Here is a 27,768-nt window from a genome sequence, read left to right on the forward strand (position 1 = left end):
GGGCAGTAGGACCCTGAGGGCACCCAGCACTTCCTCCTGAGTTAAATACCTTCAGCAGCTGATTGGTTAATATTAATGAAGGCAGAGTGAAGCTGACCTGCTGCCTCACCTGTCTGCGCAGAGCAGGTGAGCACTGACCAATCAGATGGCAGCTCTGCTGTGAAATGCAGCTGAACCTGTCCGGCAGAGAGGGAGGGGGGAGGAGGGCGAGTCACATTGAGTCAGAGGAGGAACTCCGACAGAGAGAGAGAGAGAGAGAGGAAGACGTTCGGAGACGTCCAGACGCTCACACATGCTGGTCAGAACACGACGTGACATCACTGTGACATCATGAGCTCCCCCGCCGGGCACACGGGCAAGTTCACCGAGGACAGGTACGCTTCAAACACCAACAGACCCTGTGTGTGTGTGTGTGTATGTGTGTGTGTGTGTGTGTGTGTGTGTTTCCTGTTCCAGCACAAAGAGGAAGTTTCGTTTAAGTTGGTGTTTTTGATGCACGTGTTCATTCTTCCAAACGGTCAGTGAAGGGGTTACTATGGTGCGTTCAATGTTTCAGTGTTTCTGGTCAGCAGGAAGTGATGTCCACTGACTTCCTGTCTCCTGGTTCAGTCCAGGTCCAGGATCAGACCCACATCAGTAAACTGGTTCGGTTTTTTTCTGCAGAGTTTTTTTTACTTTGTTTGTCTGATGAGTTTAAAGCTTCAGAAACGTGGAAACATTCAGATCTGATTCTGATTCTTCGTTAAACATGTTCAGCATCCTGTTCGTCTGTTCAAGGCCTCACATCAGGTGTTCCATCAGCCTGAGTTCAGGTGTTCATACAGGAAGCTGTCAGGACACATTTCAGGCCAGAGCTGCTTCCACTTCGCGATGTTCAGACTGATTTTAGTACCTGATACGTTTGGTTCATCGTACTTTCTGCTCAACCTGAAGTAAAAATAATTTGGTACAAAGTGCATGTGACCACCTGAATCCTGCAACCTCCTAAATAACTGATGCCCATCTTCAAGCACACCTGGATTATCCTGGAAACACCTCAAGTTCTGTTGGAACATCTTCAGTCTGAAACACCCTGAAGATGCCCTGGATCTGCCTGAAGCACTCCTGATACTCCTCAAGCACTCTTTAGGCCTTCTGACACACGCCTGGAATGTCCTTAAGAACCTTGGAACCACCTCATGCATTCATTGAATCTATTCAAGCACCAGTGGAATCTCCTCAAGGACCTCTGAGCCCCTCTCATTAACCATGGAACTGTTTCAAATACAAGCATAAAATATCAAGCACCCATAGAAAAGTCTAAAGATCCGTGGAACCTCCTGAAGCAACCTGGAATATCTTCAAGCACCCTGTAACATCCCTGTCTTCCTCCTAAGAACCCTGAAACCTCCACAATGACTTACAGAACTTCCTCAGAGACTCTGGAACCTCCATCGTCAAGCACCTTAAAATCACCTGCAGCCTTCTCTGGTACCTGCTAAAGAACCGTCACCTGGACACGTAAGAACACCTGTAAGAGCTCAGAGAGAGACACCCCCCCTCCCACACACACACACACACACACACAAGGGCAACTTTCTGTTTCTTTATCTGTCACCTGAACACACAAACAAGGCACACAGGTGTGGTCACTCAGGTGGGTGTGTCAAATAAAATGTCTCAGCCGCCTGCTTCAGTAACAACAAACAGAGGAACAATAGAGCCCCGCCCCTCCTCACCTGCTCAGGTGAGGAGGGGCGGGGCTTAGTGAATGAGCAGAATCAGAGTAGTCGGGCGAGTTTGTTCAGTCCCATCGGATTCAGATTTTATTGGAACGACAAGCTAATCGCTGGATCAACCGCACGCTGAACTGAACGTTGTTACCTGCCAACAGCTGACAGGTGAGAGTCACCTGACTGCATTTGTTTGTTCAACAGGAAAAGCAGGAAGAATCTTGAAATGACTGAAAAATGAATGGAGGCTGGTTTGAAGCACAGGAAGTAAGTGATGTTTGAGATGAAAGTGTGTGTGTTTGTGTGTGTGTGTGTGTGTGTGTGTGTGTGTGTGTGTGTGTGTATTACTCACGTTATGGGGATGTAAGTCTGTTTACACAGTCACATTGTGGGGACTTGCCTGACTTGTGGGGACAAAATGCAGGTCGCCCTCGTGGGCCGAGTCGTTCTGGAGGACGATCGTTGCCGTCTCTCTTTCTTCAGATTTTCGTCCCTCCTGATTCTGTTGTTCCAGTTTCTGTCTGCCGTCTCTGTGTGTCCTCTAGTTTAGTGTTGAAGATGAAAACATGGAAACTGCTCTCTGATTAGTGAGTCCAGAGCTCACATTAGGAGTCAAAGCAGAACATGTTCAGCAGTAACGGCTAATTCTGTACTTGAGTATTATTTGAGATATTTGACTTGACATTTTCCATCTTATGCGACCTCAAAGGTGTACTCTGTGAGTGTCTTATTACGGCTGTGCTGTGGCTAACTTTCCATCTGAATATTTTACAAGTGAAATGTGTGATTAACTAACAAACATTGTGACTGATGACAGGAGCTGTATCACTAACTGTAAAGACAACAGTCAACAAAATGCTTCTTCCTGCATGTTAATGCATGAGTCATAATATCACAGTCATATGATTTGGAACAATGACGTCCAATGACGTGAGCGGACGTCCTGACCACTACTACATGAACTTTTTAAAGCATATTTTGGTAACACTTTCTATGAAGACCACATATATAGTGCATTATGAGCGCATTCACAGTGAATTATAATGCTCATCATAATAAAACATAATGCATTATGACTACACTCATAATGCTTTATGATGCACTATATCAACAGTTATGAATAACTATAAATCTAGCTTATAATGACTTATAAATCCAAGGGTCTTATGAGTGCTCTTGACAGTTATAGTTAAAGGTTACAAGTTAAAGTGAATGCCACATGTTTGCACTTAAGTGTTAAGGTTTCTATTTTGAAAATGAAGTTGAGAAATAGAGAGACTTAAAATGTGTTTTGTCTTTCTCACTTTTAGTGTTTTATACCAACAGTAACTAAATCCCAAAACCATGTTTTCAGCTGAAAACTATTATGTCTCCATATTTAGTAGTGTCTTTATATTTTAGTATCTGACATAATGACTTATGATGCAGCATAGATTCTTTTAAATGCATGCAAATGTGTTACCCTTTACTTAACACCAACAATGGAACATTACAATGAGGTATGCTGCATTACCCATATTTTCATTTATTAGACAGTTTGTCAGACACGTCTGACTATGTTTTCCATCTCTGACAGTCAGAGATCAAAGTGATTCTGAAAATATTTGTAGCTTGAACTTGACACACCTGTTTGTTCAGCTCGTCTCTCTTCAACATCTTAAGTCCGTCTGAAGAACCGGGACACTTAATGGAACCGAAGTCAGTCTGAAGAACCAGGACACTTAATGGAACCAAAGTCAGTCTGAAGAACCAGGACACTTAATGGAACCAAAGTCAGTCTGAAGAACCAGGACACTTAATTGAACCGAAGTCAGTCTGAAGAACCGGGACACTTAATTGAACCGAAGTCAGTCTGAAGAACCGGGACACTTAATGGAACCGAAGTCTGTCTGAAGAACCGGGACACTTAATGGAACCGAAGTCAGTCTGAAGAACCGGGACACTTAATGGAACCGAAGTCAGTCTGAAGAACCGGGACACTTAATGGAACCGAAGTCTGTCTGAAGAACCGGGACACTTAATGGAACCGAAGTCAGTCTGAAGAACCGGGACACTTAATTGAACCGAAGTCTGTCTGAAGAACCAGGACACTGTAACTGAATCCTGTCGTGAACTTTCACCTCAAACTCTGCTTGTTTGTCTGTTGGGTTTGATCCATTTATTTTCGGCTGAAGGCTGAATGTCGTGTCTGAGTCATAGAAACATGACGTACTGAACCAACCTGTCAGTTTTCCTGTTTGTGGGCCTCCATGTTAATGTGCTGCTGCTGCTGCTGCTGCTGCTGCTGCTCAGGTGTTGGTTTTTATTCTGTTTGTTTTGTCCCTCCAGGGCTCCTGTAGGGGCCTCAGTCCCCCCCAACATCCAGGACATGGAGCTGAGGGAGGAGTGGCAGGACGACGGCTTCCCCAGGTCACACTCCACCTTTGACCTTAAACACAAAGTGAACAGAAAGCAGTTTGAAACAAAAGCAAGATTTTACTTCAGTGTAACTGATGAAGAGTTTGAGGTTCAGTGATGAAAACCACGAGGCAGACTTTAAACACGATGATCAGATTTCAGCCAGCAGGCGGTTTGTTTGTTCTCTGCTCAGACTTCAGACCTGATGAATCTGAATCTGCAGCAGCAACACAAACATTTTATCATTCTGATCAGAGATGTTAGAGAAACTCAGTAGGAACCAACAGAAAAACCTTTCAGGTGTAAATGATGCTCGCCTTTTATTTACGTTCTTGTTTTTTAACCTCGTGTAAAATGTGTGAAATAACCCTTTAAAACAAACTCAGGGACTCTTGTATTTGATGTTTTTGGTGGCTGGTGGTCCAGGCCTCTCCCAGAGGATTGTGGGAGTCCAGGAGAGACGGAGAGCCCATCAGGTGGCGAGCAGCGACCAGGTGACCCTGAAAATTCCTTGTTTTTCTCCCAAATGGATTTGCTTCCTTCAAAGTCTTAGAGAACAATGAAAAGGAAACAGGTTCATAAATGTTTAAGCTAAAACGAGTTTTCAGAAGGTTGTAGATTTGATTCCTGTGTATGAAGAGCGTCACAGTGATGTCACATTCAGTCTTTAACTGGTGCATGCTGGGATTTCTTCCAGAACATCTCACTTTAAAGATCTAAAACGTGGTGTATGAATAGGAAGGTTGGAAAGAATCCCAGTCCTCTGTCAGTTAACCTTCACTGTGCCGCATTTCAAGCACATCACATCAAGACTCCAAATGTCCTATGTGTGTGTGCCGGGTGCATTCAGCTAACCACTCTGAAATGTACCTGTGAGACGGAAAGGACAGGTGCATGCAGGTGTTGTTGAAACAACAGCAGGTGGAGCTCAGGGAGGAGGTGAAGATACTTTTTTCAGTTTTCTTCAGTATCACAGTGATCCAATGTGTACATCCATGAGTACACCGCTAACATTAGCTGCTAACAGGCTCACTGTGAGGAGTTGCACAGCTGTCTGTTGTTACCTGTGACCTTTGACCTTACCTCATAGCTGTGTCTTCTCTTTGTTTTGCCCCACCCCCTCCTCTTCATTCAGTCCCACCCACCAGCCTCGCCCTATCAGGAACAGTTGGGGGTGGGACAAAGAAGCGTCTGGTGGCCCCGTCTCTCAGTGTCACTCTGAGCTGTAGAGACTCTCGCGACCCGAGCAACGACGGCTTTTCTGCCGCCGCGCTGTCGGCGACACCAGACGAGACGCCGTCTCTCGACATCAACCTTGAAGCCCTGGAGACACCCTCCGGCAGCGAGACCGGAACCCTGCCGGACAGCGCGCATGAGCTGGAGTGGGAGGGTGAGACAGGCTGAGAGACATGCTGTCTTTGCAGCTTGTGCAGACAGAATGAATTGGACCGAACCCTCAGCCACGCCACAGGACATATATCTCAGCTGACCTCTGACCTCTGACCTCTCTCTTACAGATGACCTCCCCCGGATGGCAAGGGGCAGGTCCGGGGCCGTGGCCAGGAGCCCGATGGAGCAGTCGGAGGGTCTGATGGAGCTGGACCAGGTGGACAGCAGGGGGCGCCGTTGGAGGAGGTTCTGCATCTCCGGACATGAATATCACGTCAACATGAGTGTCCTGGAGCCGTACCTGCAGGTCCTGTCACATGGAGGTCAGAGGTCATGAAAAGGGCGTATTGTTTAGTCCACTCCCATAAAGACGTCAGAGAAAACTTGAGCATTTTGAATATTACTCCATTTTTTAAATGTATTGTTATTCCAATAATTGTGTCCATTGATACATAAGATGGACATCATGTTGTTGTTGTTGTTATTGTTGTTGTTGTTGCACCTCCTGGTCAGCGGCTGCAGACGTCATGTTTTCAGGTTCTCCATCTGTCCATTCTCATCAACGCAGCATCTCAGGAACTCTTGAGAGTATTTCTTCAAAATTGTCACAAACGTTCATTTGGACTCAAGGATGAATGAAGTGTCTTTTTGACCATAGCTCAAAAATTCAGTGTTATTTCCGACAGAATTTCACTCAAATGTCAAAGGATGAAATGAAGTGATGACATTTTCTATCAAAAGGTCAGCGTCACTGTGACATCATCATGTTTGTTTCCTGTCCATCAGTCAGGACCTGAAGGACAGACTGAGACCATGTTTCTCATGTGGTCTGATCCTGAATCAGTGGCTCTGATGGTTCAGACCTTCTGCTGTTGGTTGAACGTGCGTGAAGCAGTTTGACAGTCTGCAACAGTGTCCATGTTTGAAGCGTTGTCATCCAGCAGAAGCTGATTGGTTGAGCTGATGTTGATCTTCAGGTGTGATGAAGCTCTCTGTCAGTCCTCTGTCCTCCTCTGGACAAACACCCTCTGAGTGGAGACAGCATGTCTCTACCTGGACATTGTTTACTGAATCATAGAGAGAACTTCATTTCACCATCAAACACACTGAAACACCTTTAATTAAAGTCTTCACTGCAGGCATTAGACAAGTGTGGACAGACAGGCTGCAGCTCGACAGGTTGGTGAAGGCAAACAGGTGTGAGGTGGTGATTCTGGTTTTCTGCTTCACAGTACAAGTATCACATCTAAAGTTCCTTAGTGGAGAAACTGGGGCTAAGATGTCAGGGTATGCAGACGTAAACAGTGACAGTAGGAATGGGTCGGCGTCGTGGTGCAGCGGTGCAGTGGTCGGCATGTCACCGCTCAGTTAGAAGGTTCTGGGTTTGAAGCCTCCGGCCTTTCTGTGAATGTTCCTCCTGTGGAGGCTCCAGTTTCTCCAACCATCATAACATGCATTAGCTTCATTCTCCTGCTCCAGCAAAGTGCTGTCTGTGACACACCTGTGACACACCTGTATGTTTTTATTAATGTGAAGATTTTATGCGTCCTAATTGTTGGAATTTAAATGTCCGATGTTGTGGCTCATAACATCCAACTGTGACTCTTCTGTGTGTCTGATGGGTCGTCAGGTTACTATGGAGATGAGATGAACGCCATCATCCTGTTCACCTCCTGCTACCTGCCGGAGAACACGGTGGAGGACTACGAGTATGTCATGGACAACCTGTTCAGGTGAGCTTGGTTTTGTGTGTTTGGGATTTCAAAGACATTTCTGACACTTTGTAGAACATCAGTCACACAGAACGTGACTACCTGCTGATCAAACAAACAGATCATTGTATTAAAGTCGATGAGTGACGGTCACAGCAGAGGACGAGGAAGAGGACGAGGAAGAGGATGAGGATGAGGAAGAGGAAGTGAAGCAGAGACTGAAAGCAGCTGAAGTGGAACTGATGGTTAAACACAAATGAAACACAGTGTGTTTGTTTAGTTGTTTGTTTATTCGTTTGTGTGTGTGTGTGTGTGTGTGTGTGTGTGTGGTGCTGCAGGTACATTGTGGGGACGTTGGACCTGATGGTTTCAGAGAACTACCTGCTGGTCTACCTGTGTGCCATGGCTCCCAGAAACAAACTGCCAGCCATCAAATGGCTTCACCAGTGCTACACGTCCATTGACAGGAGGTACAATAGCTTTATTCACTAGGACAGCTCTGTGGGGTGGAGCTGTCACAAACTCTCTGGAATAAATGTCCTGTAAATGTCAGAAGAGACTAAACTGTCATTTCTAGGGCATAAACATCAGAGAGGACAGCTTGTTTCCATGGCAACAGAGGTGTCACTTGTGTCTCGTCTCTGTTCAGGCTGAAGAAAGACCTGAAGGGGCTGCTGGTCGTCCATCCTGCCTGGTACATCAAAGCTCTCATCACAGTGGTCAAACCCTTCATCAGGTCTGCAACAAACACACACACACACACACACACACACACACACACACACACACACACACACACCCCTATCTCTGTTTACCTCGGTCAACCACTCAGTACCCACAACCATGTGCAGAGGCCAACCACTCAGCAACATGGAGGCCATGGAAACCTTCTGAAATGTCCCAGAATCAGAATCAGAAGAAGCTTTATTGCCAAGTACGATTTTACACATACAAGGAATTTGTTTTGGTGAAGTTGGTGCAGACACATCTACTAAAAATAAGCTATTAATGAAGTAAAAAATATAACAATATAAATATATATACATAAGTCTGTTTTTTTAGAAAGAAGTCCAAGCTGAGCGTTAATGTAACACATAGAGTTGTGTCTATGTCAATGTGACAAGATGAGGCCGAGGTGGAGTGTGAAGAGTGTCGGGGGGGTTCCGGGCCTTGTTGATAAGGCTGACAGCAGACGGGAAAAATCTGTTGGACTGATGGACCGCAGCCTCCTGCCAGAGGGGAGTGTCTGAAGAGTTTGTGTCCGGGGTGAGAGGGATCAGCCTGCAAGCCTGAGTTCTTCCTGTAGTCCACAACCATCTCCACTGTCTTTAGAGCGTTGAGCTCTAGGTTGTTCTGGTTGCACCAGTTCAGGGCGACGGGTCTGAAGTTGTTAAGTCCTGTGGTCCTTGGCTTCTTGGGAACAGGGATGATGGTTGAAGATTTGAAGCAGGCTGGCACGTGAAATGTCTCCAGTGAGGTGTTGAAAATGTCTGTGTACACTGGAGACAGCTGATCAGCACACTGCTTCAAGGCGGATGGGGAGACAGAATCCAGTCCAGCTGCTTTCCGGGGGTTCTGTCTCCTGAAGAGTCTGTTGACGTCCCTCTCATGGATGGAAAGAGTCGTCACTGAGGTGGGTGGGGAGGGGGAGGTGGGCATTGGTGGAGGTGACTGGAGCTGGAGCTGTTCAGAGGTGTCGTGGGGGATGGTTGCTGGACTGTCCCTTTGTCTTTCAAAGCGGCAGTAGAACTGGTTCAGGTCGTTGGCTCGGCGTCGATCGTTGATGGAGTCGGGGGCTTTAGGCTTGTAATTGGTGATCTGCGTGAGCCCTTTCCAGACAGACGCAGTCGTTAGCAGAGAACCGGTGTTGGAGCTTCTCAGAGTACAGTCCTTTAACCTCTTTCACCGCCTTGCTAAACTTGTGCTTCGCCTCTTTGAATCTGTCTTTGTCCCCACTCCTGAAGGCCTCTTCCTTTGCCAACCTTAGCTGCCTGAGTTGGGCTGTGAACCAGGGTTTGTCATTGTTGTAACTCACCCTGGTGCGTGATGGAACACAGCAGTCCTCACAGAAGCTGATGTAGGACGTCACAGTCTCCGTGTACTCATCCAGACTGTTGGTAGCAGTCCTGAACACATCCCAGTCAGTAGAGTCCAAACACGCCTGGAGATCCTCCACAGCCTCACTGGTCCACTTCCTTGCTGACTCTACCACTCTACGGAAGAAACTCATTTTGGCCACTTGTAGCCCACTAAGTAACCTCTTGCCATGCTACACAGTACCAACACTGTGAAAATGTAAAGGGGGACCTAACTTGTTAGCAACCAGCTGCCAGCTACCAATGCCATCCTCTGAAAATATAAAGAGTTACTGTGTTAGCAGCCTGCTAGCAACCGGGTATCTGTGCGACACGGAGCAAAATGTCCTCAAAGTTACTGTTGAATGATTCTCTATTGCCCACAGTGAGAAGTTCGGTAGGAAGATTCGGTTCATCCAGAGTCTGCAGGAGCTGTCTCAGGTCATCCCCACAGATAGACTGCAGATCCCAGATGCAATACGCCAGTAAGAACCCCGGGTCTACTGACTCTGCTCTGACTCTACTGTTGTTCCACTGATCCTTGACTTCAACCAGCACTATTCCACAAACTGGTTCAACCATCTATTGACACTCACTCTCCCTTTGCCTTACCTCGCTCCTTTATGTCAGTTCACTTCACCACACTTCATTTTACTTTACTGTTGTCTGTAAATTACTGATGCACCGTGTTGATAAACCCTCTCTAATCCAGGGTAGATGAAGAGTTCACTTCACTTCCCTGTTACAGCACTTTGTAAACTGATCTTAAGTTAAATTAGAGATGAACCCTGTTAATAAACCCTCTTGGCTTCCTGTCCCTGCTCTAATCTCCTGCAGATGTGGGGAACTCATTGCATCTCACCAAACTCCACTTGCCTTAACTTCACCTCACTGTTCTCTGTAAACAGCTAATGTTTAGTTAAGTAACTGATGAACCTCATCTCTTGTATTCCTGCAGCTTTGATGAGAAGTTGAACAGATGACAATCACAGACTGAGAGTTTGGCAGACTGGATGGATTCTCAAGGACAAAGTCATCAGGATTTTTATGAACCTCTCAGCCAGATGACCTTTGACCTCTTTCCTGTACAGAAAAAAAGGTTTATTTATACTGTCTGTCTTTGAATCAGGGGACGGTAAGTTAAACATCTGGTTCTCCTGCAACTTCAGACTCATTTCACCCCCAAACTGCTCAGAAAATCTGCTGGATTTTATTGTTCTTACTCTCCTGATAGTCCTGTTGCTGTCGGGACTCCTGTTTGTTCTAAGACTCCTGTCCCTGCTGGGACTCTGGTTTCTGCCAAAACTGCTGTTTGTGCTGGGACTCCTGTCCCTGCCCCTGCCAGGAGTCAGGTTCTAGTTGGGACTTCTGTTCCTGCTGGGATTCCTGTTTGACTATGCCACACCAAACCTGATGACCTTGGAGACCCCTCAAATTTTTTTCCTCCTTTTTCACACAATGTCACATTCTGTTTCTGAGCTACGTTTGGTTGAAATGTTGCTTCTAATTTTCCAGCACTGCGTCACACACGTGGGTGGTTTGTCTATAATCACTGAACACTCAGAGACTCCACCCCTCACCCTGTGTTGAGGACAGGTAGATGGAACTTGGTATAACAGCTGGGAGGAAACATCTCATTCTAAATAGCACTTGGTTCTTTGTTGGAAGCCCAAGAACAGTCCGAAGCAATCTTCAGTTCACAGTCAAAGTATTTATTGAGGTCACATATAAAGTGATGCAGCGCTGGTCTCAGAAAGTCAGAGTTCCCTGAGGATCTCAGCCAGAATGAGCCCAGTTGTCATACAAAAGTTCACATTTATCATGTTGGGTTTGACCAAACCCAGTACAATAATCAGATATACGTTACAGGATATAATTGGTCAAGGCGTGAATGCCAGATCTAAGTGCAATAGACATCACAAAAAGAGAAGAGGAGATGAGACTGTCAACAACCAGAGTGCCACCTGCCTTTTTGTTATGAGAAGTGGCTCTCACCAGCCATGTTATCCTTACGGCTCTAGGCAATGAAGGACATTCATGTAGGCTAAAGATCAGAGAATGAGAACACATGAAATGACCATAAAGGGCCTGATCATTACAATACTCTCTGTGGATCTGATCTGGAATCTGAAGCTGTGGTAGGAAAAGACTGTGTGTCTTTAAATGAACATGCTAATATCTGATTCAGGGCCATAGAGGTAAGCAGGGACACTGAGTACTGAACAAACTGCAGCTATGTTGAAAATGAATAAAGTAACTAATGTCAGTTGGAGGCATTTTCCTTTAAAGTTCTGGAGTTTGGGTTTATTGTTCACCACCATCTAAAGAAAAAGAAAGAAGTTTAAGGTTTTCTCACTCACTTCAATCGGTCGGTTTGATCACAGCAGCTGGACATGAACAAGTAACAGCACATTGAAGCAGTGTTTTACATGTAGCTGTAATAAAAGCACTGATTTAACCTCCTTAACAAAAGTTGTTTTTAACACTATAAAACTTTTTAATCCTCCTCATTTGTTAGCACGCTGTTTAACTGACAGACTGAGGCTGACGCTAACAGGTCCCAGGCCACAATACCATGCTAACAGACAGAGGCTAAGGCTAATCTGTCCCAAGCGAGGATATCATGCTAACAGACTGAGGATAAAGCTAAAGGGTCCCAGGTTATGATATCATGGTAACAGAGTGAGGCTAACATGTCCCAGGCCTGGATATTATGCTAACACACTGAGGCTAAAGCTAAACAGTCCCAGATTATGATATCATGGTAAGAGACTGAGGCTAAAGCTAACATGTCCCAGGTTATGATATCGTGGTAACAGATTGAGGCTAAAGCTAGCAGGTTATGATATCATGCTAACACACTGAGGCTAAAGCTAAACAGTCCCAGATTATGATATCATGGTAAGAGACTGAGTCTAAAGCTAACATGTCCCAGGTTATGATATCGTGGTAACAGATTGAGGCTAAAGCTAGCAGGTTATGATGTCATGGTAACAGATTGAGGCTAAAGCTAACATGTCCCAGGTTATGATATCGTGGTAACAGATTGAGGCTAAAGCTAACAGGTCCCAGGCTAGAATATCATGCAAACAGACTGAGGCTAATAATGTGGTATGATAAACTCATTGGTGTTATGTAACTACTGCTGTTACTTACTACTGTATGTAGTTTGCTAGTTAGCAGGACATGCTAAACAACAGCTTATGTTAGATAAACAGACTAATAGATTCCTTACACTTTTATTCGTGTTGGAAAGAGAAAATGTCTCTTCCTACAGCTCTATTTTTCATTCTGGGTGTGAACTAGTTTGCCTCCAGTATGAACACGGCAGGTAAACACAGGTGAGCTTGGTTATCAGTTACTATACTGGAAATTATTAGGAATTGACAGAACTGTAAAATAAAGTGTTACTCAAACATTGTCATGGAATCAAGTCCAACAGAGAAATGAGCTAAAATCACATTTGTGCGAGTCTTTGGTTCATTTCTTCACTGAGGCCACATAAACAGATATTAATAGATGGTTTATTGTTGTTGTCCTGCAGCAGCTGGACACTGAACCAGTTTCTATTCTCACTCTGATGACTCCACTGTTCACTCACTTATTTATGGCCCGCCAGCTACAGCCCCCCCCACCCCCCACCCCCCCGTGGCACGAGCTGCCCACGCATCCTCTCTGCGCTCTGATTGGCTACCTTCGACCAAACAGTCCATGCTCACCAATCATAGAGCTCCGTGCTCCGGGACCTGCATGTCCACACTCTGAGCACCTGCTAGTCCATGAGAGGTAAGGGGACACCCGGACACCCCCCTCCCCCCCCCCCACGGGTATAAAAAGTGTTTACTGACAGAAACACCGAAACCAGCGTCCACGAAGCCGCTTAGATTCATTAAAACTGACTCTCTTTCATTTGTCTTACATATATTGCATGACATTTTTTTTTTAAATTTATTTTTGATTGATCCAAAAAAACTGGCAATTATTCTCTTTTTTAAATTAGAGTTTTACTTTCTGTCAAATGGCATTTCGACTGTTTTGTTTTTAATTTTCACATAATTTCGCCATTATCACTGATCACTGTGTAACTCTCAGCGTCATCAGCAGGCCGCCATTTCTCTACGTCATGGTTCTGTTTCCGGTCAACAAACTCAAAGTCTTCCAGCTGGTCTTCTCGGACCCCGCCAGGTCCTTCTACAGCAGTGGGGACAAACTGTCCGGCTCTGTGCAGCTGGAGGTGGATCAGCCCTGCAAGGTGACTGGCCTCAGGGTCACCGCCGCGGGCTGCGCCCGCGTGGACCACCGCGGTGGGAAGAACCGCAAGAACCGAAGCCAGGAAGTGGAATACCTGAAGTATGAGGAGGAGCTGAGGCTGGAGGAGGCGCTCACTAAAGGTACGGAGGAGGGCTGGACTGAAAGTTTAGACACAAAATCAGACTGAAAACATAAAAAAAAACTACATTTCACATGATCCATAAAGAGACGTCTGATATGATAAACAGGTCCCATTATCGTCTTAACGACCACTCAGATCCATTCATACACAGGTGGCACGGTCTCACCTGTGCATTATACACACACACACACACACAGGTGACTAAAGAGCCAGTTGAATCATGACTGAACATGTTTAAACACAGGGACAGAGTCAAACTGTTATTACCTCAACACGTACTTTTGTCTGTTATTCCGTCATTAAAGTCACAGAATCGTTAAAAGCAGCTGAATTTGAGTCAGTTTTTCTTGATTTAATTTGTCTGATTCTGACATTTAGTTTTAGAAAATCTTTGAAACAAGTTGATGTTTGTGAGAAATTTCAGGACTCAATAGGAGACACAAAGCCCCTGATGGCCTGAAATGTTTGCAGTGTTGAAAATGAAATGATGTTTTCAGTGAAGACGACAAAAGAAGATGTGTGAAAGGATTTAGATCAAAGTGTATGAAAGAAGCCATCTGCTTCGTTTTGGCTGATCTGATGCAGTTTTAGATTCAGGACGGTTCAACATTTCATACAGCAGCTTTTAGTCTGATGTGATGGATGCTGAGCAGAAGACGGGAAACTGATCATGTGACTGCGTGGAAACTGAACCTCGGGCTCGGTGTCGCTGCCTTGCTCATTAACACTCTGTCTTGGTCCTCAGGTGCAGACGGCTGCTTCCTGCTGCAGTCTGGTAAAACTTACAGCTTCCAGTTCGGCTTCGAGCTGCCTGCAGCTGGGTGAGACTCACTGATGGATTACCGGGGATCTGATCACTTATTGATTAGAGATCTGGTCACTGTAGTGGATCCTGATGTGTCCTCTGGTCTGGTTTCAGGCGTCTGGTGTCGTCCTACAAAGGAAAGTTCGGTTACGTCCGTTACTACGTGCGGGCGGTGCTGGACAGGCCTTCCCAGCATGCTTTGCAGTGTGAGAGGGAGTTTGAGGTGGAGGAGCCACTGGACGTGAACCGGCCCGACCTGCTGGTACGTAAAAACACAGTTTTTAACTGAAATAAGATTTAGTCTTTAATCAGTTCCTTCAGTTTCACGTCAGGCGTTAAGACATCAGTTTAAAACTTCCTGCTGCTTCAGCTTTTATGAACCTAGCGGAGTGTCATCGCCGTGACGTGTCGACAGTTACCACACAACCAGAACTGAGTTAACGGTTCCACAGTTTTTCTTACATAAACACAAGTTAGAAATGGAGCCGAACTTAAAAGAATTTAACAAACTAAACTCAGGATTGGCCGATTGTCAGCAGCTCGTCTGCTGATCACAGCGGCGGTTCGGGTCCTGACTCATGTCTCATGTCAAAGTGTTCATGATGAAGACACTGAAGACCAAACTGCTCTGACCAGGTCACAACCTCCAAGGTGATTGACCCACAATCTGTCAGTCAGTCACAGCTGGAGGACGACCAATCAGGCCTCTCATTGATACTTATTAATACTTCCATCAGTCTTTTGCTAACAGATGGATCCAAAACTGAGGGCAAAGTTTGTGTAAACACCCAGAAAGTGATATTCAAGAACAGACCTTTATGTTCTGGAACCATGTAGATCTGCAGCTCAAGAAACTGATCTCAGTTCAGGCTTGAAAAATGTAGTGAAGTGTTTCCTGTTTGCCTCCTCATGCATCTGATTCTGAGTCATTGCTCTGTTGTGTTTTACATTTTTTATGTTTGCGTGTACGTTGCTGCCATCTTGATCAGGGCTCCTTTGAAGGACTTACCTGGTTAAAGGTGTAGTAATTAACGGTCTGAGATCAGTGTCAGACGATAATGATAGAGACTAAGCTGCCTGCAGGTAAGAGGTCTAAACCCTCACAGACCAGCTGACTCTGTCCTCCATCAGGCTCCAGCTGCAGCCTCCAAACAGAAGAAAGTCACCTGCATGTTCATCCCTGACGGCCAGGTGTCCATCAGCGCTCAGATCGACAGGAAGGGATTCTGTGAAGGAGAAGAAATCAACATCAACGCCAAGTTTGAGAACACCTGTTCACGTATCGTAGTGCCAAAGGCCGCCATCATCGCCAAACACTCATACGTCGCTGACGGACGCACCAAGGTGATGCATGGATACGAGGATCACTTCCTGTCTGTCAGTGGGACAAGACTTCTCTGTGGTTGAAAGAGAAGATCTGACCTTGTTTATTTTCTTTAGGAGTTGCGCCAGAAACTGACGGCGGTTCGAGGAAACCACATCATCTCTGGAATGTGCGATATGTGGCAGGGGAAGACCATCAGAGTCCCCAAACTGAAGCCGTCGCTGCTCAGTTGTGACATCATCAAGGTGGACTACACCCTCATGGTGAGTCGTGGTTGATGACAGCAGCACAGGTTAATACTAGAGGTCTTCACGGACCTGTCTCACATAGACCAGAGCGTCCATCTGGATCCGCTCAGGTATCAGACATGTTGATACACAGACCCGCAGAAATGCCACCGGACACCACCAGACCTGAGCGAACACACCTTGGACTAGGCCTGACTCGGGTCCTGGTCTGGTCTTGTAGGGTTTTTCAAGCAGTCGAACTGTGCTGGAACAGCATGAGTGTTTTCCACCACACAGCACATCCAGGTGAAGCGGTCCACCTGAAACTGTACAACAGCAATATAACTCAGAGAGACAGAATAAAATGGAACAAGCTGATCAGAGATCAGATGTCAAGCTTCACCTCGTCCCCCCAGATCTACCTGCACATCCCTGGCAGTGAGAAGCTGATCCTGGAGCTGCCTCTGGTCATCGGGACGATCCCTTTCAGCGGCGTTGGCAGCAGGACCAGCAGCATGAGCAGCCAGGCCGGATCCCTGAGCAGCTGGTCCTCCTTCCCCTCGGCCCCCCCCAGCTACAGTAACATCCACAGAGACCTGAGAGGGGGCGGCCCCCGCACCCCCCTGCTCTACGACTATGATGGAGGCGAGGATGACGAGGAGGAGGACAGGGGGCTCTTCATGAGAGCACCTGAGCAGCAGTACCCCCCTCCCCCCGCATACAGCGAGGTGAGACAGGTTTGGTTTGACGTCATCACTTCTCATCTTTCACATCTCACTTTATCTCCTTTTATTCGATTTGCCTCCTTAAGACAAAACGAGATGAGAGATTCAGAAAGTGACCTGAGACATGAAAGAGGACATGAAGCGAGACAACATGACACGATGGAAAAAGAGGAGCTTGTTCGTCTAAGCTTCCTTTGTTTGTTGTCTTCAGGTCGATCAGGACGCCGTTAACCCTCCTCACGTCGTTCAGGTCTTCTGAGGAGGACTTCCTGTCCAACCACATGGTTCCGCTGCCGAGACGTGACTGAACTCCTGAAGCCTGAGCTCGCCTGCCCTGTCCGCCATTCTCGGGACTGTAGGTTGAGCTCTGCGCTGACGACGACTCAGGAGTTTCCTGACAGTGACTCAGCGTGTTTTCGCACTTTGTTAAATACAGAAGAAAAGTGTTCTTTTGATATTTGCTGTTTTTTTACGACTGTAGTTCCACAAAGTTACACTTGAACATTTGATGTAAATAAGAGCAGATGTTTATTTTTATACACAAACAATAAATCAGTCTAACGTGACGCTTGTCGATGTCAGTGTGTTTCACTGAGGTCTGATGTGTGATTTAACAATAATATTCTTAATTTACAGCAACTTTACATTTATTAAAAGGAACCCTCTGTAGTCGACCTGCCATCAAAAACAGTCATAACAGCCCTAAAGACGTTGTTACCTCAGCTCTCCCAGAATGCACTGCTGCACTGTCACATCATGGAAAGTTATTCAGCTGCCAACGTGCAAAAAAGCCAACCATAGATAACAATTTGTAATGTGGTCATCAGACAGCAGCAGAAATAAATGCAGCTGATCAGAACAAACAACAACACGGTGCTTTCTGGACTGTCAAAGGTGTGAACGGGACTCGTTCACACAAACCACCATTATAATGATCATATGATGATGCAGTAATTTAACCGAGGCCATGGTAGCAGAGTGAGTACTTCTGATACTTTACATACATGTAGTTGATGATACTTCTGTACTTTTACTGTGTGTGTGTGTGTGTATGTGTGTTGTATCAGCAGTGTAATCTGACTCTGTTGTTTACTCAGACTGCAGCTGCTCACATCTCTTCTTTCTGACCTCTGACCTCTGACAGCAACACACTGGAACTGCACAGGTACTGGATACACACACACACATACATACATACATACATACATACATATATGTGTGTGTATATGTGTGTGTGTGTATATACATACATACATACATACATATATATGTATGTGTGTGTGGGTATGTATATGTGTATATATCTTGACTCTCACTGGCCAGCAGTTGACCCCAGGCTGCATGTGATTGCTGGAAGCCTATTGGTCAGTCTCTCAGAGTGTGAGTGAACACCTGAGTCAGCACCAGCACTCAGATTCCTCTTTGTGTCTCTGCATTTAGCTCTGAGTCACTGAAACACTGCATGCGATGATAATTAAAGAAAAATGAATCAACTCAGTCCCATCAAACATTCAGAGAGAGAGTGAGTCACAGAAAGCCTTTCCAAAATAAAAGTATATAGATAGAGGTATGATTAGATTGTGTCAGCAGGAAGTCGACCTCGGATCAGATAGAATGGATTTCCTGGAAGAACATGAGACACACACACAGACAGATGGACAGACAGACGGTCTGTGTGTGTCTATATCTGGACATGGAACAGAACATTTCTGTGTCCTGACTTGTTCTCGCAACTAATGATAGAAAGTCTACGTTTACGGGGTGCAGAGTTCATCACAAACAACATCCCAATGATTTATTTATTCTTACAGTCTGAACAGAAGTAGACTTAAACATGTAGTGTTTCTCCTGATGGTGGCGCCAGAGGGCCTGAGGAAGAGGCCGACGCTGGTCAAACACCTTCAGTCTTCAGGGTTCGGTCCGATGGCGGTGGGAGTCCACATCCAGCAGAGTCTCCTCGCGCTCGGGGCACACCTGACGTGCAGTTCACGTGCGCTGGCGGAAGGAGACGCGCATCACCATGGAGGCCAACCAGAGGAGGCCGCGCTGGTTTCCATGGCGACACCTCCGCAGGATTTCACCTGAGCATGTGATGTCCCTGACGATGTCCAGCCCGTTACCTGAAGAGGAGCTGAACGGTGGCTGTGGTCTCTGGTTGGAAGGAGAACCTGCAGACTGTCACCTGACACTCCTGTACCAGGTGTAACACACATACCTGTTACCTCCCAGGTCTTCACAGGTGATTTATATTTTGAGCAAGTGAACAGCAACACATGAAGTCACTTTGCTGTGGAACTTCGGAGAAACTCCATCATCCAGTCGTTCAGCGTCTGATCAGGTGTCGACTGATCATCGCCACAAGAGTGTCAAAGCAGAGTTAAACAGGTGTGTTTGGATCAGTGACTCTGATCCAAACACACCTGAGATGAGTCTGGACCATCTCCACTGACAGCTCCCATCCTTTCAGGCCATTGGAGGATGCAAACAGGAAGTGTCATGTTTCCATATTTGTTTACATGAAGTCAAGTTTCATCTGCTGAGTTAGCCGTTAGCAGCTCTGTCTGGCACTGAAGACAGCGTCTTGGTTGTCTGGTTTCCAGGTGGATTTCTGGACGTCCTCATGAACGGCTCATCTCAACCTGTAGGTACCTTCAACAGTGACTGACCTCATGGCCTCAGAGTGGGACTCTCAGGAGGACAGCGCCAGCGCCTCACGACTCCAGGTGGAGGTCAGCAGGTGGAGGTCTGTAACTTTCCTGTTTGTGTTACTGCTGCATTTTCTTCAGTGAACTTTTTTCACTCTGAGACGTAAAACAAGCAAAGTTGATTGAAGTTTCAGGCTGCAGCCAACGATTCTTTACATTATTGACTGATGTGATGTTAGAAATCTGCTCAGTCTTTGAACGCACCTAAATTCTGTCTATAATTAACTGCATAATTCCACATTCATGAGTCATTTGACTTAAGTTTGACTAAATTCAACCCAAATATAGAAACAAGCACTTGAACTGTCAATATGTTGAGTTTTGTGTTATTTTTATTGATTATTGTGACTTTTACCAAATGATTTGACTGCTGATCAACTGATCAGACTAGGTTTGTGTCACTTCCTGTTTATTTAATGCAAACACATGTTGAGCTCATGCAGCTGCACTTTATCGTCAAGCAAAAACATATAATTCACTTCTTTCCACAACAACGATAAAACAGTGAAACTTTGATACAAAAGGTTAAAAAGACGCATCAGGAAGTCCAACGTCTTCACGTCTTCTGAGCTTTCAGGGACACTTTTAAGAGAGACGAACACATGATCAAATCCCGAGTCAGGCGCCAAGCGGATGTGTGTGCGCTCAGCGCCGGTGTTTCAGTAAATAGCCTCGTCCATGTTGTCGTCGCTGTCGCCTCCAAACTCCTCTCCGTTATCGAAGTAGGACATGACGTAATCCGTCTCCTGCAGACAGGAAACACAAGTGAGCGCGTCCACCTTAAAACCTCTGTCTGCTTCATGACACGCTGACATCGTGGACAGTCTGTCTCCTGCACACATCTGACCGTCATCCATCTTTGTCTCATCACGTTAGTAACACTCTGCTGAGTCATTACTGAAGGTCTCATGACTCGTTTCCTGTCACCTGAACCGCTGTGTCATCACAGGTGAAGCAGCAGTAACAAGCACTGCCGAAGCTTTAGAGTAACTACTGGAATAAGCTTTATTTAAACACCTCTTTCTGAACAATGTCACAAAGAGCTGGAGTCACCAAACACCGCCGCCGCCGCCGCCTGACGGTTAAAACTATAAACCGGCACGAAAACGACCGACACACACCGCCATGTTTACAACTTCCGCTCTGCACACAGCAAACCTAAAACTGCAGCAGTCACAGGTGATTAAAGGTGCGCTGAGTGGTCGAGGAGACAGACGGTCAACATCAGTGTCTCCTCTTCACACTGTGACGACACGTTAGGTGACACGTTCAGAGGACGTCGACAAGAAAGACTGAGCGCACCTTTACCTGTAGACAGGTGGACAGTGTCTACGTACACACCGTCATGTCTGTGAACGCGACGTCTCACCTATGATGTCTTTTAAAGGAGCTCTCCGACCAATCATCAATCAGCGGGACACTGAACATTAATGTGTCTCATCAATTAATATTTGATCGTTAAACTCTGATCACATCTGATCGAACATCAATATTGATCCGAACAGACTGAACATCAGTAACAGCTGATGAGTGAACACAAACCAAAGTCCATTCAGAAAAACACAGTTTAAGAACATCTCACCTCCTCAAACTCCTCCTCATCGTACTCCTCCTCTCCTTCCACCTCCTCCTCCTCCTGCTTCTTCTTCTTCTCTTCTCCCTCCTCCTCCTCCTCCTCTCCTGAGCTCCCCCGCTCCTCCTTCTTCTCCAGAGTCTGACACACAGGTTAAGGTGGAAAGGTTCAGTTAAGGTGGAAAGGGAGTGGCACGCAGGTTAAGGTGGAAAGGTTCAGTTAAGGTGGACAGGGAGTGGCATGCAGGTTAAGGTGGAAAGGTTCAGTTAAGGTGGACAGGGAGTGGCACGCAGGTTAAGGTGGAAAGGTTTGAGCTGCAGATTGTGAGTCTGCCTCAGATCTGGAGTGGGAACAGGGAACGCTGCCTCTCCAGGTCTCTTCTGGACTCAGGGGACAGGAAACCTTCTACAGTTTGTCTCACCTCCAGTTTGAGAAGCACTTCCTCTTTCTCTTTGACTCTCTTCTTCTTCTGACCCGACTGAACTTTGTCAGAGTGACAGACGACCGCCAACACACCTGAGAGACACAGAGCAGGAGATCAATCGCTCATCAATCAATCACCTCAGAGCAGTAATCGTCCATCCATCAACCATTACTCCGTAAAGCAGTTCCACAAGCTGTTAATAAAGTTTGTTGAAATGTGTGACATCAGTCCAGGACTTCCTGTCCTGATGACCTCTGACGTCTACTCTACAACTACTGGTTCTTTGAATACAACTTTTTTTACACAACAGACTCAGCGGAGCTGTGATTGACAGTCCTGAGCGGCTGCTGCGGGCGTGTTGTTTCAGGTACAGGTGAAATGATTTCATCACTTCCAGGAAGTCGGGCTGGTGGAACAGACTGTTTAGCACTGTACTGCGTCGCGTGTACTGCCTGTACTCTGTGTACTGCGTTACTGTGTACTGCGTGTACTCTGTGTACTGCGTTACTGTGTACTGCCTGTACTCTGTGTACTGCGTGTACTGTGTACTGCCTGTACTCTGTGTACTGCCTGTACTCTGTGTACTGCGTGTACTGTGTACTGCGTGTACTCTGTGTACTGCCTGTACTCTGTGTACTGCCTGTACTGTGTACTGCGTGTACTCTGTGTACTGCGTGTACTGTGTACTGCGTGTACTCTGTGTACTGCGTTACTGTGTACTGCCTGTACTCTGTGTACTGCATTACTGTGTACTGTCTGTACTCTGTGTACTGCGTGTACTGTGTACTGCGTGTACTCTGTGTACTGCCTGTACTCTGTGTACTGCGTGTACTGTGCACTGCGTGTACTGTGTACTGCGTGTACTGTGTACTGCGTGTACTCTGTGTACTGCGTCGCGTGTACTGCCTGTACTCTGTGTACTGCGTGTACTCTGTGTACTGCCTGTACTCTGTGTACTGCCTGTACTGTGCACTGCGTGTACTGTGCACTGCGTGTACTCTGTGTACTGCGTCGCGTGTACTGCCTGTACTCTGTGTACTGTGTACTCTGTGTACTGTGTACTCTGTGTACTGCGTGTACTGTGTACTGCGTGTACTCTGTGTACTGTGTACTGTGTACTCTGTGTACTGTGTACTGTGTGTACTGCCTGTACTCTGTGTACTGTGTACTCTGTGTACTGTGTACTGTGTGTACTGCGTGTACTGTGCACTGCGTGTACTCTGTGTACTGCGTCGCGTGTACTGCCTGTACTCTGTGTACTGTGTACTCTGTGTACTGTGTACTCTGTGTACTGCGTGTACTGTGTACTGCGTGTACTCTGTGTACTGTGTACTGTGTACTCTGTGTACTGTGTACTGTGTACTCTGTGTACTGTGTGTACTGCCTGGACTCACCGTCTCTGGCAGGTTTCCTGACGTGGACTCGGAGCTCTTTGGGGAATCTCCTCCAGTCTGAAACAACAAAAACTCTTATTGTTGCTGTTGTCATAATAATCTAAATATTAATAATAATAATAATAATAATGATGAGAATAATGTGCGCTCGTCATTTCAGAGGGCAGCAGATGTCAAATTATTGATGATGATAAGTCTGATCAATGATCAATCATCTGATTACGACAGATTATTGATAACTGATGTGTGAAAACATCATCTGAGAGTTTACAGCTGCAGTGATCAATGATTTGTTTCATCTGCAAAACATCAGACGCCATGTTTCTGTACTCATCATCCTCATCTTCATCATCATCATCATCGCAGAGTCACCTGGAGTCCAGTCCGTCTGTCCGTCTGTCTGCTCGCTGAGGTGATATTTATCAGAGTATCTCTCCACATCTGCACAGGAAACCCACAAACAAACCTTCAAAATAAAAGCTGGCAGCAAAGTGATCATTCCTGATGTTTGTGATTGATCAGCTGATGACCTGCAGAGTGAAGTCAGCTGATCCAGGTGTGTGTGTGTGTGTGTGTGTGTGTGTGTGTGTGTGTGTGTGTGTGTGTGTGTGTGTGTGTGCGTGCGTGCGCGTACCTCTGTGTGCAGCAGCTGGTTGGATGAAGTATGGCAGACTCCTCATGGCTCCTCTGAACTCCTGTTTGAGAGCTAACAGGTACTCCACCTCCTCCCCACCTGCCAGGGGGAGGGGCTTCTGTTCCATCACCTGGACAGACAAACACACACACACACACACACACACACACAGACCTGAAAAACTGCCTGAATAATCTGGTAATAAGGTGCAGGTGTGTGTGTGTGTGTGTGTGTGTGTGTGTGTGTGTGTGTCTTTTACAGGAAACAGGGGTGTAGGTTGCTGGATGGATGGAGGTAAACTGTCTCCTCTGTTGATGCCGACTGACTCCACACTGAAACTCATCATCCTCCGGCCCCGCCCACGACCTCGACCCGCCATCACCCCCAGGACCAGACCAGACCAGACCAGACTGGGTGAGACTGGGTCAGCTGGGTCTGGGTGGAGCTGTAACTGGTTAGAGGTGAATCTGGATTCTGACAGAACAAAGAGAGAATAGAATAAAACCAGTTGGTCCAGGTAGAAGAAGAACACCTGTGGACAGTTCTCTGTGGTCCTCATAGAGGTCAAAGGTTAAAGCAAACAGTCTATGTGCAGACATCTGCCCTCAGCGGGTGTGCAGTCAGCAGCAGCGTGCAGGTGAGGTCAGCTCGTACACAGGTGCACATGTGGAACAAGAGGTGGAAACGTGTGACGTCAGTTATTTCAAACGGCGCTCAGCGCAGCTCTCGCTGATCGAACGGCGCCGGCCGCAATGGACTCGTGAAGCTGCTCCAGAGCTGAGCGAATGAGCCAATCGTGAGGCTCCTGGCTGTGCTGAAGAAACTGAGAAGACAACGGTCTCCTTTTCAAACTGGAGTATCAGATGTCCTGCGAGGACGCGTGAATATCTGGACGAGAATCAGCCGTTCAAACGCTGAGCGCTCACGGCGACCGGCAGCAGATCTGCACACAGAAGGTTTCAGGAGGAAAAGTCGACGTTGAGAGGATGTGAAGACAAACTCGTGGTGGCCATCGGACAGTGGACGCTTTGTCCTGATGTGGAGGACCACAGGACGCTGTTTCTGATGCCGATACTGACAGAGACAAGTTCACTCCGGGGTTTAACTGAAGAGACAGACATCAGGTCAACTCCCTCAAGTCATGTGATCATTTTTAGTTTTTGATCCTTCAGCTTGGCCTCAGGACATGAAGACCTCCACCCTTCTGTCCACTCAGTGCTCAACACTATCCTTCAGAAATACGAGGCCACCTCCACCCTGATGGAGACTCCACTGAGAGACAACGATGCTCTTAAAGCAGCAGGAAAACCCTCGGCAGCGTCCTCTGAGGACGACTCGGTCCAAACAGGAAATACAAGAATCCCGATTGTCCCTCAACATCAACACGCTGCTTCAACTGTCTCTGCCGCTGCCTTTGAGCAGGGCAGCATGTGAGGGTAGATTCTGATATCTCCACAGAATAGAAACCAAGTCCAGATCTGGTCTGTCACAGACTGTTTCTCAGTCCTGATCCACATTCACTGGTCAGAGAGACCACAGAGACATGTGAACCAAAGCCCGCTGTTGACCTGTGGATAGAGACTGAGGAGCATCTTCATCATCTGCCAAACAGGAAGCTGAAGACGAAGACAGTGAAGAAGACTGTGTCTGTGAAGACCACGCTGTGTATGGGCTGAGTACCAAACACCATCTCCTGGTCCTCACCTGAGCACCTGACTGATGAGGTGATGTGCAGCCAATCAGAGCGTTCCAGGGTTAAACGATAACTGACGATTCCTTCACTGTCAGATCTCAGCAAACTTTCAGACAAAACGACACGTGAACACTTTGACTTAACCTTTACTGCCCAAACCATTTGCTGAATGATGGAGACAATCGTCCGTTGGTTGGTCCAATCTCACTCTTACTAAATACAAAAGGTATAACGCTCAGTATGAGGCAAGCACAGTGAGGCTGACGGCAGGTCAGTGCTGACTTCTTCTATCAGTCTATGAATCTACCAAAGACTGACCGACGGTCCATGAAACCATCACAGACTGACCGACGGTCCATGAATCTATCACAGACTGACGGCCACACTGACCTCCTATTCCACCGCGGTCACTCCGCAAACACAGAAAAAACACACTGTTTGTTCTGTTGGCTGACTGTTAGCACAATTAGCTATTATCACGGTTAGCTGACTGTTAGCACAATTAGCTATTATCACGGTTAGCTGGCTGTTAGCACAGTTAGCGCTGTGCTGTTAGCCGGATGCATTTTCAACAGTGTTTCTGTCCGTCTTACCTTCACTTTGTCTGTACAGTTAAACGGTCCTCAGGTTCTTTCATCTTCATCTTCATCTTCACATCAGGCGGTTAAACTGAAACTGTTGAGTTTCCGAAGGATCATTCTGCAAAAACTGTGAAACATGTTTGTTTACATCACCCAGGGCGCCATCTCCGCCTCTTCTTCTTCGGTGTTTTACGGCCGCTTGTATCCATGATGTCGCATTACTGCCACCTTCCGGAATTATTCTCCATCTTTGTCCATTTTAATCGGAGACACTCGCGTCCTGTCAGAGTTGTCTCTCTAGTCCAGTCGTCCTTAGAAAACCACATGTCTGTTTACAGCTGACGTCTATAGGCAGCTGGTGGACTGCTTCTTTTTCCAGTTTGTCCGCTGTCTCGTTTCCCAGGACGCCTGAACGTGCCGAGACAAACACGATGTCATATATGCGTTACATTAACGCTCAACTTGGACTTCTTTCTGAAAAAACAGACCGTGCTTCCGGAAAATAACAAACAACAAAAAAACGGACTTGTGTATATATATTTAAATTGTTATATTTTGTGCTCTTATTTTAGTAGATGTGTCATACACCAATTTCACCACAACAAATTCCTCGTATGTGTAAAATCGTACTTGGCAATAAAGCTTTTTCTGATTCTGATTCTGATTCTGATTCTGATTCTGATTCTGATGTGTTTCCTCTGGCTAACTGTTCTGGAGTCAGCGCTCAGGCTTCATTCAGCAGCTGTCTCTTTCTTGATTCCTCCTCTTATTCTGTCCTTCTCCTCCTTTCCATCCATCCTTCCTTTCCTTCTCTTCTACCTCTTTCATTTTTCACTTCCATTTTTCCTTCATCATCTTTTCTTCCTTCCTCGCTCCCCCCTCCAGCAGCTCCCTATCGACCTCAGCTGTGACCCCCCTCCCCCGTCCTCCCGTCATTTGACCTCAGGGTCAATGTCACCTCATCCTCCCTCTGACCCCGCCCCCTCCCACCAGAGGCCCCGCCCCCGGCGTCCGTCACTGTGAGGTCAGTTTGAATCAAGTCTTCAGGAGGTTCGGCAGCATCTCGGAGCTTCAGCCAGAAGAATTTACACGTTTTTATTAAAAAGAGAGGAGCAACAGCAGCAGCAGCAGCAGCAGCAGAAGAAGAAGAAGAAGAAGAAGAAGAAGAAGAAGAAGAAGAAGAAGAAGTTTTATCATTTTCATGTTGGAACTGCTGGATGTTTAATTTTCTGATGATTTGGATTCAAAGTGAATGAACATGAAGATGAAGATGATGATGATGATGATGCTGTTGCTGCTGGGACTCTGCCGCTCAGGTCTGAACTCTTCATCTTTTATTACAGACATTCATCACACGCACAGAGGTATAGATGTGATAAAGAAAATTAGATTCGTATATTAATTATTTCTATATATTTCTATTATTTATTTTTTCAATAGGTAATTATAATAATGATGATACTTTAATTAGTGTTTGACATAAAAAAGACCAGAAAATACAAACTAGATTTATTTCACTGTGTTTTGTTATATGTCAGTATTAAGTTATTGACATATTTCTGAACATGATAAAAACAGAAGAAGACTCAGCTCTTCTTCTTCATCAGCTGTGAATGAAAACCTGCAGCAGAAGACAAACAGCAGCGAACTGAAGTGTTCATGAAACACAAGGTCCTCCTCCGACCAGCTGACATCTGCTGCTCTTATTCTGAAGGTTCAGTTTGGCGAATTAGCAGAATTTAGCTGAATTGATGGGTATGTTTTTTTTGTATTTCGGGTCTCAGAACAGTTTGGACTGAGGACTCGTCAGAGGACATTTCTCTGAAGACAAATGAAACAAGACAAACGACTCTGAGAAAAGAAAGCTGAAACTTTTCAGATGAAACCACAAAGTTTTTCCTGTTTTCACGTTGAGACAAAGATGCAAACAGACATCAGAGTTCATCAGCCTCGCTTTCATACAGACAGTCAGTGTGTACGTGAGTGCGCGGCTGTGTGTGTGTGT

At 46.2% G+C, this 27,768-nt stretch overlaps 3 protein-coding genes across 6 annotated transcripts; 2 read left to right on the forward strand and 1 right to left on the reverse strand.

Moving 5' to 3' along the window:
• Positions 1-88: 88 nt before the first annotated feature.
• On the forward strand, positions 89-11,746 carry bnipl (BCL2 interacting protein like). Of its 3 annotated transcripts, none has more exons than XM_076737426.1 (10): positions 89-374; positions 4,041-4,121; positions 4,536-4,603; positions 5,245-5,499; positions 5,627-5,821; positions 7,129-7,231; positions 7,549-7,680; positions 7,860-7,946; positions 9,672-9,770; positions 10,244-11,746. In XM_076737426.1, the coding sequence occupies exons 1-10, from the start codon at positions 331-333 to the stop codon at positions 10,266-10,268; spliced, it is 1,089 nt and encodes a 362-aa protein (XP_076593541.1). In that variant the 5' UTR covers positions 89-330; the 3' UTR covers positions 10,269-11,746. The 3 variants fall into 3 exon arrangements, with proteins under 3 accessions (XP_076593541.1, XP_076593543.1, XP_076593542.1); XM_076737428.1 differs by lacking the exon at positions 89-374 and adding an exon at positions 1,784-1,880; XM_076737427.1 differs by lacking the exon at positions 89-374 and adding an exon at positions 1,913-1,979.
• A 576-nt stretch (positions 11,747-12,322) lies between these two features.
• LOC143324713 (thioredoxin-interacting protein-like) lies at positions 12,323-17,172 on the forward strand. Of its 2 annotated transcripts, none has more exons than XM_076737422.1 (8): positions 12,323-13,071; positions 13,378-13,676; positions 14,424-14,499; positions 14,598-14,745; positions 15,615-15,827; positions 15,924-16,070; positions 16,451-16,762; positions 16,971-17,172. In XM_076737422.1, exons 1-8 carry the CDS (start codon positions 12,866-12,868, stop codon positions 17,016-17,018), a joined length of 1,449 nt encoding a protein of 482 aa, XP_076593537.1. In that variant the 5' UTR covers positions 12,323-12,865; the 3' UTR covers positions 17,019-17,172. The 2 variants fall into 2 exon arrangements, with proteins under 2 accessions (XP_076593537.1, XP_076593538.1); XM_076737423.1 differs by having other exon boundaries at positions 13,390-13,676.
• Positions 17,173-19,852: 2,680 nt separating this feature from the next.
• Positions 19,853-25,953, reverse strand: polr3glb (RNA polymerase III subunit GL b). Its single transcript, XM_076736236.1, has 8 exons — positions 25,776-25,953; positions 23,749-23,963; positions 23,490-23,619; positions 23,228-23,296; positions 22,856-22,912; positions 21,459-21,553; positions 21,047-21,178; positions 19,853-20,210 (listed from the first exon to the last, which is right to left on the reverse strand). Exons 2-8 carry the CDS (start codon positions 23,866-23,868, stop codon positions 20,124-20,126), a joined length of 690 nt encoding a protein of 229 aa, XP_076592351.1. The 5' UTR covers positions 23,869-23,963; positions 25,776-25,953; the 3' UTR covers positions 19,853-20,123.
• Positions 25,954-27,768: the final 1,815 nt, after the last annotated feature.

This window comes from Chaetodon auriga, chromosome 8 (assembly GCF_051107435.1).
Source record: "Chaetodon auriga isolate fChaAug3 chromosome 8, fChaAug3.hap1, whole genome shotgun sequence".
Classification (NCBI taxonomy): Eukaryota; Metazoa; Chordata; class Actinopteri; order Chaetodontiformes; family Chaetodontidae; genus Chaetodon; species Chaetodon auriga.